The 19,834-nt window shown below is 35.2% G+C and overlaps 1 protein-coding gene across 2 annotated transcripts in view; it reads left to right on the forward strand.

The window, feature by feature from the left end:
- The window catches only part of dally (division abnormally delayed protein), a 63,913-nt gene that overhangs the window by 32,617 nt on the left and 11,462 nt on the right, over window positions 1-19,834 (forward strand). The window contains exons 5-7 of one of the 2 annotated variants that reach the window (XM_011067889.2): window positions 470-759; window positions 15,412-15,556; window positions 19,513-19,708. In XM_011067889.2, the coding sequence (XP_011066191.2) occupies window positions 470-759; window positions 15,412-15,556; window positions 19,513-19,708 (631 nt within the window). Of the gene's footprint in view, window positions 1-469; window positions 760-9,746; window positions 11,588-15,411; window positions 15,557-19,512; window positions 19,709-19,834 lie in introns of those variants that run through there. The other variant, XM_087414745.1, reaches the window with a different exon arrangement.

Consider the following 19,834-nt stretch of genomic DNA (forward strand, 5'->3'; position numbering starts at 1 on the left):
ATCTGTTATGCCATTAACATTACATTCGTTTCCTTTTCATACAAATCATATTTTCGATAATTGGAAATTCCTCATTTCCTATTTATTATTTATAATTTAGAAACGCTATTGGTATCTGATTTATTTGCAAACATGGAAAAAACGATCCTGTTGAAGTATTTAAAAATTTAGCTAAATGCAGATTTGAAAAGAATTTTGTTAGATTATCGACAAAAGAACGTATAAGGAAATTTAAGCGTGATGAATAGTGCTGTAAAATGGTTTGATATTTTAAGAAGCAGCTTGAACATCCTACATAATTATTTTGCTAGTTCAACAAATTTATTTTTAGATCTGTATCTAGTTAAATTTTTAACTGCACGAACAAAATCTATCGCTCTTTCCATGTAGTCAGTTTCTTATCTTCAGAATTTATTTATCTCGTTATACATTAATGATCAGCAGGATCGATGCTTTTGGCTATTTTCAGGTGAGAAAGGTGTGTGGTCGTTCGGAGTTGCTATCGCCCGATAGCGAGAAAAGCCCAGTGTCTTCGGATGCAGCTGCGAAATCGTCCACGTCGTCCACTGGCGAGGTGCATACAGCTGCATCGTCGTTACCGTCTCACGCACAAGACAGCGTGCTGAACAAGTTGCACAAGCAGTTGGTTAACTTCCTGGCGAGCGTCCTCAGGTCCCGCATCTTCTACGGCACATTAGCGGACGCGATCTGCGAGGAATATCCCGACAAACACTGCTGGAACGGCGAACGTGTCGGAGAGTGAGTACATTGGTTCCAACAACTCGTTTTTTGCCATAATTTTTTCATAAAATCAAGGTTGTCGATGTTTTTCTCTCGACATAAAAAAAAATTGCAAGATGCAAGATTTATTGACACGGAGTCTCGTTAAATCATCAACAACATTCCATTTCTTTAACGTCACGTACATATAATAACATTGGGTAAATATAAGTTCACTCTAAACGCGTTATCGTATCGGACAGGGCTGTTGCCGCAACAAAAGAAAAATGGTACAACGCTCATTCGGCCGCTCCTCTCCGGTCGAATGAATGCCGGTCGGGAATAAATGGACGCGCGAAGGGTTAACAAACGCACGCGATTCGCTAATCGAATCCTGCCGTCGCTCAAAATCCAAGCCGCCACGCGGAATGCGCTTTCGTGGGAACGATCGTGGCGCGAAAGAAGCAGGCATGGTGAGGAGAGCGCGGGAGAATGGAACGCGAAGGTAGCTCTCTCGCACCCTTATTAATCAACCAAGCCGGGTGGCCTTGCCTTAAGATGCCCTCACACCGGCGCGGCCCGCTTCTTCTTCCCACCCTACGTGGGACTCACACGCGACACCTCATTTCGACTAGAGTGATTCCCACTTAGGCTCGAGATATTGGGTGCTTTCCAGTAACAGAACACAGTCATACACTCTTGTGACACAGTAGGCTTGTTCTTTTAGCTGAACTTCTTGCATGATTTATCTTGTTTGTTTTCCTCTCCAACATGGAAAGAAAAGGAAGAAAGATAAACCGTACAAGAACTTTAGCTAAAAAGAATATAGACTTAGTAGCCCTGAAAGAGCAGTTTTGTTGAAGAATCTAAAAATTTAGCTGGATACAGATCTGAAAAATAATTTTGCTGGACCATCAAAACAGCTAGAACGACAAAATTGATTATTAGAATATCAAAACATTTTGTTCATCATGCTGAAAATTCTTGCAAAATTATTTTGATGATCCAACAAAATTGTTTTCTAACAAATCTGTATAGCCGAATCTTTGGATCCTTTTGCGAAATTATTCTTTCAGTGTACACAATGTTGACTTGTTATAACTGAAATGTGGCTTATACTTAAATAAATACTTCAATGTTGTTTTTTCTGCTGAACGTAGTCACTAACGAGAATAGTTCAAATGACTGTCTATCTTTTTATTGACTTAAAATTTTTTTAATAATGAATTATATTAAAGAATTACTGAATGTTTATTAAACGATAAACCAATTATTAGTACAAAATGGCGATCAGAAAAGAGAAAGCAACTAATAAAAAGACGAGGCATTCTTAGATAAAAAGGATGTGCTACTCTTGTAAATTTAGGGTGCGGTCCACTTAACCCTGCAAATAGTTGGAAGCATTCTTTGATTGGTCAATTCATAAAATTTTGTCTTCTAATTGATCAAACGAAGCATTTGCAGGGTTAAGTGGATCGCATCCCTAGAACCCTAGTTTGAACGAGGTTGATCGTTCACGCGCTGAATTATACCATCTCGCGATCGATAACGTGCTATTCGATCGCCTAATCGAAACGCGCGCTATCCGCCGCTTAATTAACCGTCACGAAACGGAGAGGAATCAGACCGTTATCGGAGATCCGAGAGACGAGACGAGCGCCTTTATCAACCATTGTCCACAGCCGCTGGAGATGCTGCTACTCGACCGTGAAATGAGAGTATCATTGAAGCGAGAGAGAAAACGAGTTTCGGACTCGCCCTGGCGATAATATATGTATAATCGATCGCGCAGAAGCTGATTCGGAGGATAATCGAACAGCGAACGTCGAGCGTAAGCAGAATGTCTAAATGAGATTCCGTATATTGCAATGAAGGGATGTCTGAAATGCCACGTACGAAGCACGATTTGTTAATTCCATAGACTATAATAAACTGCTTTCATTAAAGATGTGAGGATAACATTAGTAAGAGAGAGCAATAGTTAATCAGATACTCTCTGCAACATACGTTGAACAAGGAAAGCATCTGATCAATTATTATTATTTTCTTTTACACGGAAAGAATGGTTTTGAAGTAAAAGAAAGAATGGTTTTGAAGTAAAAAAATTATACTAAATTAAATTACTTAAATACAGAGATTTAAAAATAATTGGACCATTAAAATAATTATGTAGCTTGAACATGATGAGCAATGCTATAAAAAGTTTTTATATTCTTGCAACCAGATTGAGCGTTCGATAAAATAAATCTGTATGTAGTTAAATTTTTAGATACTTTACAAAATTATTTTTTCCATCTATCAATGTTGTCCTATCTCCAATGGAAGCGCTGTACAAGATATAATGTATTTTAAAAGACTGTAGCAACTGTCCTTGTGCTAACTTTATTTTAAACAAGTGCAAGGTAAAGGTGTGTTCGCTGCAAGAGACGGCTGAGAATAATACTCCAAATCGAGAGAGATCTTGTTTTGTTCGATTGGAAGAGGAATTTTAGTTAAAAAAAAATGGCCAATGACATGATGCGTTCTAGTACTAAAAAATATCGATTTAATGGGGATTCTTAAAAAGAAGAGAAGAACGTGAAGATCGATACAGGATGCAAAGATTTACTTAAATACGGAATGAAGGATTTTATTAAAGTATCTAAAAATTGAGTTAGATAATTTAGAGCTGAGATTTGGAAATAATTTTATTAGATCCATCAGAATTATATAGGACGCTCAAATTGGTTGCTAAAATGTCAAAACTTTTTACAGCATTGCTTATTATATTTGACAGACCTATATGATAATTTCGACACTCACATAAAATTATTTCCAGATCAGTATCTAGTTAAATTTTTACATACTTTAGTAAAATTGTTCTTTTTATGTAGGACTAGTAAAGCCTGTTACACAATAGGTTTGCAAGCCGTAAGCCGTAAGAAATTGGCCAATCATAATTGAATATGAGAAAAATAATTGACTATGACTGGTTAATTTCTTACGGCTTACGGCCCTATTGTGTAACATGTCTAATTGATTGTGGATCGGCAATTTGGGAGTGTCTTAGATAAAAATAGGTGTATGAGTCATGAAGTAAGGATTTAAGCAAATAGCAGGATCAGGGTTTATTAGGATATTTTATTAGAGTAGATTATACAATATGTAGTCAGATGGATAATGAAGATAGGCATCAAATTTAATGCTAGTACTAGCTAATTAATCACTTACTTTGAGTAAATATTAACAGTACTTTTAATACTAAAAATAAGTAATTAATTAGCCAGTAGGTACTAATATTAAATTTCTATGAGGGTTGTTTGTCGAAAAAAATTATAAAATATTTCAGAGTAGAAAAACAGCGTAACAGCTCTATGTATGTATATAAGCCTATGGTTAATGCGATGCCTGGAGCTTGCCGGCTGCGGCATACATATGTAACATTCTCGCGACGGAAAATGAAGTTTTCAGCAAAATGTTGCGCGACCTCCTACTATCTAGGCTCTTCAATTGTTCCCTTCACGCGTATCTTATTCTCTTTGTATTCCGTCCGGGTGGGTTCCATGTAAACGTCACGCGCGAGGTACGCGGCGGAATCCCGCATGTATCCCGTAGATGCGATTTTACGGCAAGCCCGTGCTTCCTGGACTGCGGCAGCTCTCGCATCGCGAAAGCGCGGGACCGCCGATAACGTATTCCCGGCAGACGCGGCCGTTAAATCTCCTGAAATCCAGGTTTACTCGAGCCGACGCGAGTTCCTGCGCGGTCACCGCTCGTATATGCACGGACGAGCACACGTGCTTACAAATATACATACACGCCGTTCGCGTGCCACGGCTTCCACCGGAAGAGCTGCCTCTCCCGCGCTCTCTCTCTCTCGGTTCGGGCGGCGTACGAGTATAGTATCTCACCGTGGAAATCTAAATGAGATTCGATCCGTCGAGGAAGCCGTCGAGGATTCCGCACGATTCGATCCGATGCGGGAAGTGAAACCGCTTGGCTCCCTCGATTGAGCGCGCTCGCCAACTCCGGTAATTCGATTCTACGGCGGGGATTGATTGAAAAGCGGGCGTCTTTCACGCAGCATTCGCGGCGGCTGGTTTTCCGAAAATAATTTATGTTACACGGTAGCGAATTTAATTAATTTTGGGTATTGCGCGAATAAATTCAATTAATTATACGGCCGAACCTTTCCCGCTGATCTCGCCCTTTGACGCTCGTCACAAATCTGGCCATCCTGCTTAATTCTATTTAAAATGGATGCGATCCATTACGATGAATGGGGGACGTTATTTGTTTATTTAATTGACAGAATTAGATTGTATGACGTTAAAAATGAAAATATTGCTTAACTGTTTAAAATTTCGCAACCACGACTCGGAATATTTTTTATATCGAGCGACATCGGTCTCTATAATACATAATGCAGTTAGCATCGATAATAACGGCTATAACCTCTTCGTCTAGAAGGATTTCAATGCGGGGAGTCAAAGAGGCGAGGAGTCTGAAAAAAGAAAGACGTGACTTCTTCAATGCCACTCTCGGACATCGGCGAAGATGACGTCGTTGGTAACGGCTTGAGGCGGAGGAGACGAAGGGTGGAATGGCGAGAGAGAGAGAGAGAGGGGGGGGGGAGAGAAAGAAAGATCGAAGACACTACTTGAAGGAAGAGGAAGATGACGTGTAGAGAGGGTGCGACGGTGGGATAGGTGACGAGAGGGGTGGAGGGAGATGGCAGCGCGTAGCCTGTGGGACGCCAAGCCGCCAAAGAGTCTGGCAACGAGAGCAAACGGGCGCCGCAGCGTCGCCCGGTACTACCTGACGATGCGCGTGTGGGTGCGACACGTATGGGCTCATACACTACACGCGGATAAACGTGGATAATACGCGCGCCTACGTTATGTATATGTACATATATGTGTGCGTAATGCGCCGGGTCCACCGAGATGCGTCGATCACCGAACGGACGACGTAGCCAAACATCTCAGCCACGAGGTCATGATGTCGCAACATCATCTTGCGCTGCTATTTCTCGCCACTTCGCACTCGCCACTTCACTCGCTCGAGCCGATCGCTCGGACGTGTACTTCCATCTCGCGAGATTGATCCTCGTCAGTCTCGAACTCACGCGAATGTTATTACAAGTATTCCTGTCATATCAGATTACATCAACTGTCGATCGTAATCGTCAAATCGTAGTCTGATACACTTTTGCATCAACGTTACTCTAATTTTAAGCGGGGCTTAAAATTCTCTTTGTTCCCGTTTCTTTTCGGTTTTAAAACGAGATAGAGAGAGTTTTAAGAGTTTCGCTTAAAATCAAAGTAATGTTGGTGCAACCGGGTCTTAGAGAAATATTTGTAGTGCGTTCTTATTTAAGACCGTCTTAAGATGCTAATAGAATCCTTTTGGCTTATAACATCTGACTCTACTTGAAATCAGTCTGAAATATAAGAATCGATTATGAATACCGGCCTTAATTACGGAACTGTCGTTAATCTGTAATCACCAATTAGTTTGCTGTAATTTGCTGAAAAATAATCGTCAATCGCCAAATCACAATCGCATAATCGCTAGTATGATTGTTTTAGATAACGTTCATTGTTTAAAGATTTTTCTTTTAAACTTTTTCGTAAGATAGTATTTAATTCTTTAAAAATCTCTCTCTCTCTGATGGTCTATTGGACATTCAATTATAAATCTTTATAAATGTGAAACAATTCAATTTTCTTTAGTTATCTGCAAATTTAGATTATTTTTATTAAAATATACTTGCAATTAGTATTTTTTTTAAACAAAGAAACAAATTTGGTGTCTTCAGCAAAATTGTTTAGCGAGGCATTTTTTAGCCGTCAAAATTTTTTTTATACAACAAAAAATTTAATTGCTTTTGTGAAATACATTTTCCTGCTTTATAAATATATTTGTTTATACTAACTAAACAGTTTAGTATAAACAAATTTTTTTTTACACATTTTAACTAAATATTTTATCGTTACAACAAAAGTTTGGTTTATAGAAATACATTTTTTCTAGTATAACGGTTTACACTGACAATGAGAAAAAAAAACTAAAATATCCAGTGATAGACGTTTTCTTCAATATTTATTGAATATAAAAAAATTTGACTATGATGACAGAATATACTGTGAAATATATTTCATTTTTGTTATTAACTATAAAAAATGAAATGATAGTTTACTATCCATTTTAAAAATAAACTTTTTATTTCGCCGTTTCTTTGAATAAGGATTTCTATAGTGAAATTATATGCCACATTATATGCCACAAATTAAAGTATCTTTTTCTCAGGTTAGTAAATGCACTCAATTATAAACCTCTTTGTTGAAAATGTGAAACAATTAAGTTTTCTTTATGTTAAATCTGCTGAATTATTCTGATTAAAATACAATTTAGTATTCATTATTTTTTACAGCTAAGTTCATTTTGATTCCTTGAAATTAATTAATGCTTTTTAATTAACATAAATTAAACGGATTTTACTCAATACGGAACCCAGCGCATCGGTAATTGTGTTACAAATTTTAACTCTGAAGGGTGAAAATAAAACGAAGATTGCGCGTTACAAAAGCACGCCGTAGTTTTTGTTTATTTAAAATATGAATGTAACGCAGTACTGACAGATCAGTTTTATTTATTTTCGAAATAACGCGTTCCACGTTGGAAATATAGCTGAATGGCAGTCATCGATAATTCAATATGTCGTCGTTAATACTCGCAGTCGATGCATCGCGCTTGCTCTGAACACAGGAATGATCCCGATTAATCTCATCCGGTGACACGCACTCCGCGGTTCGATCGTCGTGATGAACCGCGGAACCTGATATCTGAATCGCGTGCTGAAACCGTATATCGTCTGTGTCCGATACGGCTTACGGAGAGGCGCTTTGCGTCGCGGTCGGTTACCGGGGCGATCACGTACCCGCTTCGAAAAGCGACGTTCCCCGACGATGACTCGGATCATCAACGACGAAATACGTATACTTATGTCGCGACGTCACGAATCCCGACACCTTCGCGACGCGTAACGTGATGACGCTGCGCCGAGCACTCACGCGCATATTCATCGATTTACTTTGTCCTACCTTCATCCTGTGGCGAGATCACTGACAAACAAGCGAATGCCTCGGGAATAATTGGAGCGTGCGTTATGCGAATTATGGCACAAAGAACCGAGTATAACGTTTACGAGGAAAAAAAAAAGAATCAAAACATACCTGCAACTCGCGATGCAACTCGCTGTAATTAAATCGAGGAGTGCACGAGCGGAAAATGCGTTCCTGATGCGTTCTGAAAGCGGCGTGTTTAAACTTTTATTTCATTTCATAGAATATTTGAGGAGTTAGCTGAGGTCCATTAGTTGTCAAGTCACAATTATAACCGTCAGATTAAATTACACAAAAGCTCAATTTTCTCCCTTTTTCAAAATAAAGTTTCCGTTTACACGGTTTCGCATTCGCCTCGTGAGTTGTAGACTCACGCTACAGCTTTTTACGTTAAACGTCGACAAATGATTCAATTTTTTAAAACATAAATCTAAGAGGAATTCTAATATACATAAATCAAAGATAAATGCATAGATAACAATAGGAGACTTTATAAAAAAGAATGCGAGTACGCGCTGCGTCATCAACGAATCGCGCATATCGCAGTTTGATCATTCTTTTAATTTAGCTGCAGCTTCATCGACACGCTCGGTTGACGTCGAACAGTGCGGACGATATATTAGCATACGCTTATCCGATACGTCGTTCGAATGGGAACGAATTGCGCAGACGATATATGTTATAAATAATACATTCGCGACTGGATGATGCCCGCATACATATATCGAGACATTTCGAGAGATAGCATCTACTGGAATATCAATGTTCTAGCGAGTGAATAGCGAGTCATTCATAGAGAGCCTGGCTCGGCCCATTTGTCGCGAGGGTATTAGTAAAAATGCGCCTTTTAAGAAGTCAGCCTTAAGCTCAGGCTTCGAAGATAAACGCACGCGCGCGGTCTTGCTCGATTTGCAGTACGATTGATGAGAAAAAGAAATAAAGATTATCATTTTTTAAATAAAATATTTAAATTCAATTTAAAATTGGATTAATATTAGATTAATTTTAAATAAAAATAATTAAATAAAATTTAAAATTAAATATGAAATCTGTAAGTACACTGAGAGAAAAGTATTTGATATTTGTAACTATAATTACATATTACTATAATTATGATTATTGCTGCTTTGATATGCTTGAATCTGATAAAAAATTATGTATCATATGCATAGATTTTATAGCACAAATCTAAAATTCTATCTCTGTCATCTATGATTAGATGCAATACATATCCAATATCGCAGTACTTGTTAGAAATTTATCTATTTTAGCTAATTTTTCGTACTTAGATAATTTTCGCTATAACTGCAAGATCATTTTTGAATGTATGATTTAATAACAGTTTGACATTTATTTTTCCACACTATGATCTCATTTAGATTCGAAACATTTGCGATTTACATGCAATATTTACGTACATTATATAAACTAAAAATAGTCTGATAAGTTAAATGTTGATTAAAATAATTTCAATCAAATATCCGGTTTATATAATCAAAAATATAATTTTATTTTTCTAAATATTTAGTAAGTATTACCGAACATAATAATATAACTGTTTGATAATTTTTACTAAATTTATAAAATTATTTTTTGTTGTATCAATCGAATATTTAATTGAAAATATTTTCAACATTTAACAGCTATTATATCAGACTCTTTTTTTAGTATACATTTATATTCCCTGTATATATTTACATATATATATACATCTGTATAACTTTAAATGATTTTTAAATCACCTAGATTAAAATTGAATTAAATTTGCTTTGAATTTTAATCTCGTTAGAATCGCAGTCGTGATGCAAATTTGATAAATTTAATGCGAAACTGGCCGCATAAAATTACAATCTTGTAATTAATTTTTTTTTGGTTAAGAAGCGTTCGTTAAGGTCTAAATAATAATTATTGTTCTTTCAGTCGCAACGGTGTCCGGTTTTTATTCCTGCCGAATTGTCGTTTTTCTCCACGACGGACGATCAGTGGTGTATCTTCTAACAATCGTGAGAACGCGCTGTATCCGGCCATTAAGGAGACTAGCCGCGATTAATTTAGTTGCGTTTAGCGCTTCAATGTGATCAACGAACCGCCGCAATAATCGAGCGAACTTCTTCATCCGCTCAATTATAAAAGCACTTTTCCTTGCAGCGAAATAACTTTGATTAAAGTGATTCTAAAACGAAGCTGTTCCTCGATACGGCAATTTCATCTTGATTGAATACCTTTTCTAAAATGGCTATTTCGATCTCGTTGTCGGATTTCTCGACACAAGCGCAATGCAACGAGGACAGTCGTCGTTACTCTAAATTCCAACGTTATCTATATATATAAATGAATTCTAAAAAAATTCGCTGACCAATTTTTCTTCTACACTAAAAAAAGTAAAAAAAGTATGTTAAAGTTACATAAATAACATATGTAAAAATTGTAATTTTATATGTAATCTTTTTGCAGTGCATGCATGTAAAGTATCAGTTATGTCAATTATATGCTTTAATTCATTTTGTGATTCATTGTTCTATATAAGATATTAAAGTTGTAACCACACATAATTACCTGAACTTAATATCATTTGAATTAACTATTATCATTTGAAAGCACACACACACACACACATATCGTAGTTTCATATTTTATACTGCGGTCGAAATATTTTCTAAAAGCTAGAAAACTCGTTTACCTTTATTGCATCCAAGTGTACAAATAATGCAAAGGAAAACTCCGTGTTATCTAAGATACAATGTTGAGCCACCGTCTTCTTCAAAATGACAAAACGTGGCCCAGAAGGATATGACTTTCGTATTTAGGTCGGAAACCGATGTCCTATTTCGCGCACGAGATGATACGGATACCTCCTTGCTTTCGGAATTCGCGGAATAATGGCGTCTCATGGCGCTCTTTCTCGGCATTGAAATATTAATCTGCCCCAAAGCACGTTCCATCTCCCGGCGGTGGAGATCGATGCGCGCATACATGCTTCACAGCTGAACAACCAGCTATATACGTTATATGCGATATAAAGGCCGCGATATGTAGTCCCTACATCCGTCACGTCCCTCTTTCCCTCCTCTTTTATTCGCGGATTCTTTGACCAATTTGCAGCGGACATACCTCCGCTAGGCAAAGGAGTTAGGCGAGATCAAAAAAGCGCTTGCGAGTTACCGAGCTACTGAAAGTCAAACCTTACGTGAAATTTACCTCCATCCTTTATTCAGTTTCGAGCGAACTTTACTTAAACGGAAATTTAACCCGGGCTTTAATTACAAAAGCGTCGATCGCGTCCGTCGAGTTAACGGAGGAACAAAACTGTTCCCGTGGAGAAACAAGCTCGGACCGAAATAATATACTCTTGGGGGATGAGGAATTACGTTTGTTTTACTTCCTGTCTTATATCTTCTTTGGTTGCAAACGTCATTGATCAAATACTCTGTGCGCTGTGATAACACGCAACGAATGAGGTGGAAAACGCATCGTTCTCATCTGAACAGTTTTCGCGTTCGATCGCCGCAGAATCAGTCTTTGTCGGCTCGTTTCACCCGGTTTTCGTTTCTCTTGCTGTCGAGATCGTGCAGATTGTACTCGTGTTAGGGATGAAGAGGTACTCGAGCGGAGAAAGAAGAAAGGAGCGATAGGTGCGGAAGAAAGCAAAATGCTATATCTCAGCTTTTACTTTTCTTCTAGCCCTTCTAACAAGTGTACTAATAATTTTAACTTTTCAATTTTAACTTTTCAAGCCACTGACTTTTTATTCCAAAAAATAATCTTTTTCAAAACTTCGGTGTGTTTACTTCATTGCTTATAATTTTTTTACTAGTGAAGGTACATACATTTACTTCATACCATTGCATTTCTTAAACAGAATGAAATTAGGCTCTAAAGAGATTCTAAATCTCTATAAATCAAAAAATTACAAGTATTTATAAGTGCCAATACTGGATGTTTATATGTCATATACGATTTTTTTATTGAATATAAATTTAAAAAATAAACGTTTCGAGTCCATATTTTTGGGTATAAATTATTTATATAAGTATTAAGATTAATTGTATTTATTGAAAATGACTTATGTAAGGTTGAAACCTTTAATTATTTTTTTATGATAATTTATATTAAATAAAAAATTTATATATACACATGTTCTCTAAATTTTTTGGAGTGGAATCTCGCTCTAAAAAATGACAATTGAGCCAGTCTTGAAAAAGTGTGGCTCAATTTTCAATCTTTAAGAGTGAGATTTCACTCTTTAATGTGATATTCACTCTAAAGTTTTAGAATGTGAAAAAACATCCAGTGTTGGTTGTCTAGGTACTTGTAATCTTTTCATTTATGTTTCTTAATGTCTGGCGTTATAATTGAAAGAAAATTTGTAATAATGTTTATTTTTATAAAAATTACAAGCAATCAAAGTTAAGTATATCAGATACGAGTTGCGTAACAAAACAGTAGTATAGTGTGGCATTAAAGGATTAAAAGAATCATAAAATTATAATCTTCAAATTTTGCGTATCAAAATTCGTAAACTGGTGAGGGAGTTCGTAAAGGAAACTTTACGCACGTTATGTAGTGCTTTGAAAGAAGATATGACTCGAGATAGACGCCACAAGGTGCGATTTAGCGGAAAAGGAGCGGAGGAAAGTTCGCAAGGAAAATCGCTGGAAGATGCTGGGTGGTGCGGGAAAACTGAGAAACGCGACATGTGCGCGAGGTGAAAAGGGATGAAGAAGAGGGTGAAGGACGATCTCTCTCAAGGAGGTCGTTTCGTGAATGGCCGGCATTCAGAAGCACCGAGAAGAAGAGTCGGCCCTACGACTTCGGCGATATTTCAATTCGCTATCGAGCCATTCGAGCCACGCTAGATACTTCGGTACGCCTGTTTGGCGATGTAATATTTTTCATACGAATAGTGAGAATAACAGCGAAAAAACATGGTAGATCAAGCGAATTGGGGTCTTTGGATATGAATATAAGGAGAAAAATTAACAGTGATAAAACAGTGATAAAAATTGCAGAAGTATCTCTCTGTTACTATTCTTTAATACACAGAAAGAATGATTTTGATAAAGTATTTAGGAATTTAGCTATATACAGGTCTGAAAATAATTTTGTTGGATTTTATAAATAATTAAAATTATATATAATTATTAATAATAATTAAAATTATACATAATTATGTGGGCAACTTAAACATCAGTAATACTGCAAAAAGTTTTAGCATTCTAAAAATTATCTTAAGTCTTACATGATTATTTTGATGGCCCAACAAAATTATTTTCAAATCTGTGTTCTAAGTTTTTAGGTACTTAAAATCGTGTAATTATGATAATTTCGTGGATTAATAAATTATGGCGAATTAATTAAAAATTCATATAAATGCTAACAGTAAATAATATAAAAATTGCAGGAGTAGATAAAACACATTATAATAGTTGTCATTTTTAATATGGGGGGTTTAATGATTTCGTGAATTAATAAATTATCGAATTAATTATCGAATTAATTATCGCTCTAAGGTTTGTAATAATTGATGATTTTACTTGATCTTATCTCTAAGATACGGTGTCTCGTAACACATACTTTATGTTACCGTTATATACCACTCGTTGCAATAATATAAAGGACTAGCGAGAACAATGTGATATAAGTAACGGCCGCTCTTTGTAAAACCCCGGCGAAGTATCGTCGACTTCTGGACTATTCGCGGATATATTTGTTCCCGGTTCATTGATTCGCAGGCGCTTAATCGCGTGGCGATCGAAAAGCGGAAGGCGATATTCTGCGAAGCGGCACGAAGCGATTTGTCTCTTGTCGGTCAGCACCCCGCAGAAGATAGAAGCGCGGAAGATAACCGCGCGCTCTCGGATGAATGCGTGGTAGACGCGCGTGCGGGATTGAGCTTCGTTTTTGCTTTGTATTTCTGTAAAATATCAAACAAAGCGCAACAAATTCTCGATCGGAATTTTCACGCCGAGATTACACCGTGTGAATCGATTTCTAATTTCATATTTTTTATAGGGAGATTGTTTTCCCGACATTCAGTGTATTTGAGAAAGGCGAACCACATACTGAGAGAAATTTTAGTATGTACAATATAACCATTTATTTTGTTTTGAATATGACTAATAAAAATTTTATTACTTTTTCCTTCAAAATTGTGTGTCGTTCTAATTAAAATTCGATTAGAATAATTAAATTTTAATTAGAATACAGCGGTTAGAATAACAAAAATTGTTGTTCTATTAAAAATTTGGTTAATCTAATCAAATTTTTATGAGAACATCACAATTTCTAAATGAAAAAGTAAGAAAGTTTCTGCTAATCACATCCCAATAAATGTTATACGTATCAAATATTTCTCTCAGTGTAAATTTGTTGGCCGTATAATTTAATTATTCAAAGTATGGCTTGATATACTCGTGTCTCATTAAGAGTCTAATATATGTCTGAATATATGCAATAGCCTATCCACCTGTCTGGTTTACAGATTCATTTGGGTAGCACGTTGGAGCGTATTGGTAACAAGGCGAGAGCTTATATCGTTAATACGGGGAAAGATAGAAGTGATATCGAAGTAATTTAACACTCATGATTTACGCAACCAGACTCGTGTTGAGCTCGCGGAAGAAATGCTCACTGGGTGTATTCTATTCATAACTCTCCGATTATTGTGTTTAAACGCTACGACGCGTATTCATGCTTTCATAGCCAAGTCTGTATAAACAGTAAGGCCCCCAGCGAAGTATCGTCGACTTTTAGATTATTCATGAACATGTGTATATATGTATTTGGTGTATGTGTGTATATATATATATATATGTATATATATATATTAGGTGTTGGAATTAATTCGTAGCGTTTTACAAGTGATGGGAAGTACTTTCATTAATGTATTTTTTAATGCTCATGTGAAATAAATAACATTCTTTCATTAAAAAACGCTACGAATTAATTCCAACACCTAATATATATATATTTATTTATTTATATTTGATATATCATTATGTAGATATTTTTATTTTGGTTTATTGAATCGCAGACGCGCGATATGACAGCTTGATAATGAGATTGTCATATCATTTCGTAATATCTTCTAGTTTCTTTTCTGAATGTTATTAAGAATGCATTACAAGTATTTTTTGTAACTAAATGAAAACATTATGAAATTTTTTTGTATTCGAAAGTAAAAATTTGGCAGCAATTTAGAACTTGAATCCAAATTATTTTAATAATTATGTTTTTAAAAAAAGATACATTAAATAAGATAAAAAGAGAACATTTTTATTTGAACTATAATATTGTATTATAAAATATAAATATTGATTTTATTAAACTGTTTCATATATTATATATATTATATTTATTTTTATACAAAAAGTATAAATTTTCAATTCCGCTTTTACACTTGATTTAAATCGTCATAAATTTTACGTTTCTGTTGTAATAAAGATTGTTGATATTTCAATCTCTTATCGCGTGGTTTTCATTTAGCTCTTATTTACAAAATTATCTGCTTATCTGCATACAACGTAATTACGTAATTCACGAAATTAATTCAGTTTTATTATGGCGCAATTAAATTTTGTTTCAGGTATACGAAAACCGTAGTGGATTCCAGTCTGAATGCTCAAAGATACAATCCTGAATTCACGATAACGATGTCGACGACGCCAGCCAGCTACTCCGGCAATACGAACACCAGCGCGCTCATTGACCAATTGAGGCACATTAATCAGGTGAGTACATGAAGTCGTAATTCGTCGCCGAGGTCTTAAGTGCGATTCCTCTCCCTCGGATTAAATCGTGCTGCAGTTTTCATTCGTTCGTCAATTCAAACGCCGTGCGACGAACAACAGCGGTTGATTCTCGTCGAAGTGGAATCTGCGATGATGGAAGCTTAGGAACAGAAGTCATGTTTTCCTCTTTCCGAGATTTGGACCAAAATGATAAATTCCTTTCACACATATGCAAGTTTGAATATCGTAAAAAAATGTAGATATAATTAATAATAATAAATTAAATATGTTTATATATAAAATTTGATAATTATTATAATTTTATTTATGTATATACATGTACATAACTTTATACTTTTATATGTACGTAAAAGTAAAAAGTTCACATTATAATAATATTATCAAATTATTATGTGTATAAATATCATAAATATATTTAATTTATTATTAATTATTACCTACATGTTTAATTATACATAATTGTATTATTCAATATAATATAAAAATCATTATAAAATTGTATAAAATTATTTTGTTGCTATTTCGGAATTTAATTAAAAGCTGATTTCGCTGCAGATTCATTATAAATTTTTATTCTCTCGCTTCCGTATTAGACGCAAATTTCATCGAGTAAAGCGATTTGTCGCGATTCGTAAACTGTTATCGCGATAACTTGTTGGAAAGCCCGCCCGGTGACCCGTAACTGCCAGACGAGTGTACCAGACGAATCATAAATTCTCGTCTATCTAGAATTATTCATAGAATAGAGATCGTAGACGGTGTGTCGAGGCACGTGTCGCGTTGCGTAGATTTCACCTGAAAGCGCATGTGGGTGCTCAAACCCGTTCAATAGAGTACAAATACATATCCGGAGAGTTGATCGCTTGACCGCTAAAATAATTATGTTATAAAGGATAATCATATTGTAAGTTTTATAATACAATTTTTTCTAAAAAATTATTGATCATCAAAATTATCTGATTCATGATCGTCGCGGTTGTACATTGAAAATCCAAATGTGTAAAAAGTGAATATCACTATAATATATGTGTGATTAGTTTTTAGCAGTTTAAAACACTATATTGTATTTAAAAAATGGATTCACATTTTTTAAAATCATTTTTACATTGAAAACTAAGTCACATATATATTGATGTCATTTTTTACACACTTGGATTTTTTGTAATATATATCTATCTGAGGTCTGGTTCTACCAACGTAAGATTTAATCTCGGTTTAATTTACTCTTTATCTTTTTTAATTTAGAATTAGAAATATAGAAAAAATAAATAGTAAGAGAAATCGAGATTAAAGTTCTTCTTACATCAGTGAAATCAGGCTTAATGATATCACATTCCTAACTTTAAACTTGCAACTATATAAAATTGATAAACTATATATAGTTTATAAGTATATAAATTAATTTTATACAGCCTTGATCATAAGTATAATCATTCTCATTCAATTGTTTACATCTTCTTGGAAAAGACTGTAATGAAAGAAAACTAACAAAATATTAAAATTAATATAAATATTATATTTTTCAATAAAATTATTATTTAATTTATTCATTAGATAGAGAATGATTACGTTTGTGATGATTCAATATGTGGGAATGCTTCATACTTTTAGTCCAAGGCTACATAAAATTATCAAAATTTCGAGAGATTTATATTTCTGTATGAATCGGAATTGAGGATAGATTTCTCTAAATAAATAAATTCCCAAATTTTTAAACAAGTTTGTTTACGGTTCGTCTTTCATCGTATTCTTTCGTAAAGTTTGCGGCGTCATTAAAGTTGGCAACCGTCGCGTGTGAGGAATCGGACCGCTTACTTCTGATTGGAATATCGTCAGACACGCGTATGTATACACGCATGTATACGCATGTATACACGGTGTTCATGATCGATTTGCTGTCCGTTGTACGAGCGACTCCAATAAATGGTTCATCCAAATAACTTGTTAATTTGCGTCATGCAATTCCGTAACGTGAAACAAGATCTTCGTCGATGAAAAATTCGCTCGGGATTCCCCGGATTGTGAACGGATTGTTCAAATATACACCATGTATATGCATGGAAAAAAAAAACAGTTTTACTAAAAAGTATCGAAAAATTTAGCTAGAAACAGATGTGAAAATAAATTTTGTTGAACTCTCACAATAATTATATAAAACGCACAAATTGATTGCTAGAATTTTTTGTAGCATTTTGTAGCACAATTTGCTCATCATGCTTGAGTTTTCTGAATAATTCTTTCGACGGTCTAACCAAATTATTTTCAGATCCGTATCTATCTAATCTAAATTCTTTGGAGTGGAATTTCATTCTGAAGAATCAGAATTAAGCCAGTCTTAAAAAAAAGAATGGCTCAGTTTTCAATCTTTGAAGATGAGATTTCACTCTTCAGAGTGAGAGATTCACTCTAAAAAAGTTTTAGAGAGTAAATTTTTTTTTAGATACTTTAGTAAATCGTTTTTTCCGTGTGCGTATGATACGATCGCACGGTCGAGCGATGTGATATATCGGGTTGCGAAACCAGTGAATAATAGGACTCGAGGTATTATTGGCAGGTGTGAGCATTAAGTAATGGTCACAAGGTGTTTGAGAGAGAGAGCGAGATTAGAGACCTGCCTGTCGGTGTCTGATTTTAGCAGAATATTAATCCATGTCTTCGTTATATTCGTGAAGTGACTAAGTTTGAATAAAGAGGAGTGTTGGCGATTAATTGGACACTGCTTATATCTGCAATGGGTCAAGTGGGTTAATTGAGATCTTTGGGTAAATGGGACAACTTAATGAGTTACCAATGACAAAGCTAATCCCTATCATCTCTTCGCGATCACGCGGCGGTTACCGAGCGTGTGCTCGCGACTTTTCCAACGAGACTCTGGCATATAATAGCCATTAATTTCGGAAAATTATGCGTTATCCCCACACTTAGTCGGCGATTTCAATTACGCTCATAGTCAAGTTGTAATTTGTAGCCACCTTGCTAACGCATAATGAGTGGTATTTCATCGAGCGACGATTGATAACAATTAATCTCGTCACAGTGTCTTATTTCTAACTTTATGACACTATTTCGTCGCATTGATAGAAAACTGGCAAAAGTAAAAAATTAGCATTTTTCGAGATAATAAATGGAAATCATCGATTCTAAGGATTAATATATTGTTATGAAAAAATAACATAAATGTTCGTCAATACTAGGATTGCAATATTCGAATTTTGAAAATCTCATCACATAGTTTTAAAGAATACATTATAATTTAAAATATAAAATGGACAGAAAATGAAGTTACCACTATCCATTTAAAATTTTGTTCTAATTCAGAAAGAATTTTAATCATAAATAAGTACACATATTTTTTTGTGACACTAAGAAAAGAACATATGAATCCTCATTAAAGAAATCTTTTTTATTAATAATTTTAGAAGTTTTAAAATTTTTAACTATATATAAAATTGCAGTACTTGAACTCAGCATATGACAGAATAATTTTTTGATATTTTTTATATTTATTGACTATATTGTTATATGTTACTGCAATTAGAATTATAATTAGAATCAAAAATATCAAAAATTTTTCTCTCAGCATATAGAACGAAAATAATTATATCCTACATGAATAAAATAAAACTATGAAAAATAAGAATTGTAAAACATAGAATTAGTCTACATTATTACATTATTTAAAAAATAAGGAAAATCTCTCAGGATTATCAGGATTCATATGTTTCAGTTATGGGGTTAAAAATGCGCCAAAGAAAAGCTGTTAATTTTCAATTATATCTTTTTTATCAATGCAAATTTATGATAATAGGATGTGGACGCAACTTTATAGAAATAATTAATCTGAAATATTTAAACAATATTGCTATAATACTAGTACTTACATCTAATGCGATGATAACGAGAGCATGTTCATATTCTACGTGTTTTCGTAACAGTTGGTGCAGTCCCAATTGTCGTCCGACATTGGACCAGATGCCTTTCTGGCCGACGAGGCCTTGGACGGCTCCGGAAGCGGGGACAGCCCGGTTTGGAGACAGCACGGAAACGGCGAGATCGATGACGACGAGGACGGCCACGATCGCGACGATGACGACGAGGCCTCTGGCTCTGGAATGGGTCCCACCACGATAGGTATCGTATCCCACGGGCCATTTACGTCTGCATTGATTTGCATTTTGATAATACCAGCCGGTACGTTCCCGGTGGAAACTTCATTGTCAGATGAATCCTGTGTACGGCGCGTATCGAGTATCATTA

This window comes from Acromyrmex echinatior, chromosome 16 (assembly GCF_024713525.1).
Source record: "Acromyrmex echinatior isolate Ae372 chromosome 16, ASM2471352v2, whole genome shotgun sequence".
Taxonomy (NCBI): domain Eukaryota; kingdom Metazoa; phylum Arthropoda; class Insecta; order Hymenoptera; family Formicidae; genus Acromyrmex; species Acromyrmex echinatior.